Raw genomic sequence first — 1506 nt, forward strand, 5'->3', positions numbered from 1 at the left:
GTCTTAAGTAGTTAAAGCACTTTAATAAGCATATAAAGACATGTTAGGTAGGGGTATACAGGCTGCTTATACTAGATGGCTATAAGAGCCACCTAAACTAGGATTTTAAGGATTATTGCTTTATATAAAAGATCCTTACGCTCTATATGCCTGCGTATTTATTGCATATCCTTTAGCTACTTAATGTAGTGTGCTTCTTGCTGTTAAAGCTTAAGTACTCTTAGCATATATAAGACTTAGCACGCTAACGCGTATAGCATGTTAACAAAGAACGCTTTTTTTTAGCCTTTAAAGACACATTTTTAGACGTTTTTATGTATAATAACTGCAAAAAGGCCTTTAAGGCATCTAGACTAGTTCTTATTAACGCGCAAGTAGTTCTTAATTGTCTTAACATGCAGCTGTGTACCCTACTACTAGGACTCTTACTAGAAACGCTATAGCAATTAAAGACCTTAAGTAATTTATATAAATTTAAATTATAATTAAAGCTTGTACGTAATTTCTTTATATAATTACTAATAACAGCATAAGAAAGCTTTTTACAGCTTGTAAAAGAAGCTAAGGAGATGCTACATAGAAATACACTTATAGAGGCGCGCGTATAAGAGCTTAAAGAGTAATTAGCAGACGTAACTAAGCGCAAGGGGCGTAAAAGAAAGCAGATCTAGTAAGGTGGCACAATAGAGTATAGGACTGTAGCAGTGCAGGTAGCTGCTAAGGCGTCTGTAGTAGCTTAGCAGTTAAAGAAGGCTTGTGGTGGTGGTAATTAAGAAAGAGCCTAACTAGCTCTGCGGCGCTGTGGGAACTGTGGGGAGACTAGGCACAACGCTTGTACGTGCAAAAAGGATAAAGAAGAAGCACTAAAATTAGATGCAGGCACGTTGTACATAGGTTCTTTATTTAGTTGTAAATAAAATTAGAGTTTTGTACGTGGTGTTTGCAATGCTAAGAGATTTTGTCGGGTTCGGTGGTTTGGCGGGTTCGGTGGTGGAATACGTTAGTAGAAACTTTATTTTTATAATATAAGTAATTTAGTTACATATAAGGTTTTTAGCTTAGCGCTTATACGCCTTTTTTAAAAAAGTAAAATAACTTATATTAAGTAGTTAGCTATAAAAAGTGTAATAAGTAAAAAAGTATATAAATAGTAATAATCTTATTATTTTTATAGTATTACTAGAAATAAAGTAAGTTATAGCTTTTATAGCTATTAATAACTAGTAGATAGTAGCTACTAATAGTACACTTTTTTATATGCGCGTTAAAGTGCTTTAACTAGTCTAGACTAAGCTAATTAGTAGTCTAGCTACGCTTAAAGATTATAATAACTTAATTTTAAAGTAGATTTTTTTTATAGTTACTAGTTTAAAAAGTAGTTGCTACCTTAAAAAATAATAAAAGGTAAAATAGCCTACCTTTTAGCATTAATGCCCTAGATAGCTGTTGTTTACTCCTAGTTACCTAGCTAAACTGCTTTTAGCTATTCTTATCTTTTTAAACTTA

At 32.5% G+C, this 1506-nt stretch overlaps 1 protein-coding gene across 1 annotated transcript; it reads left to right on the forward strand.

Annotated features, from left to right (window-relative positions):
• Window positions 1-257: 257 nt before the first annotated feature.
• Window positions 258-410, forward strand: BDR25DRAFT_157367 (uncharacterized protein; the record flags this gene model as incomplete). The annotated part of the gene is made up of 1 exon (XM_033683981.1): window positions 258-410. A coding segment is annotated over one exon (153 nt), but the record flags the coding sequence as incomplete, so codon positions are not given.
• Between the last annotated feature and the right edge of the window lie 1096 nt (window positions 411-1506).

This window comes from Lindgomyces ingoldianus (assembly GCF_010093535.1).
Source record: "Lindgomyces ingoldianus strain ATCC 200398 unplaced genomic scaffold BDR25scaffold_46, whole genome shotgun sequence".
NCBI lineage: Eukaryota > Fungi > Ascomycota > Dothideomycetes > Pleosporales > Lindgomycetaceae > Lindgomyces > Lindgomyces ingoldianus.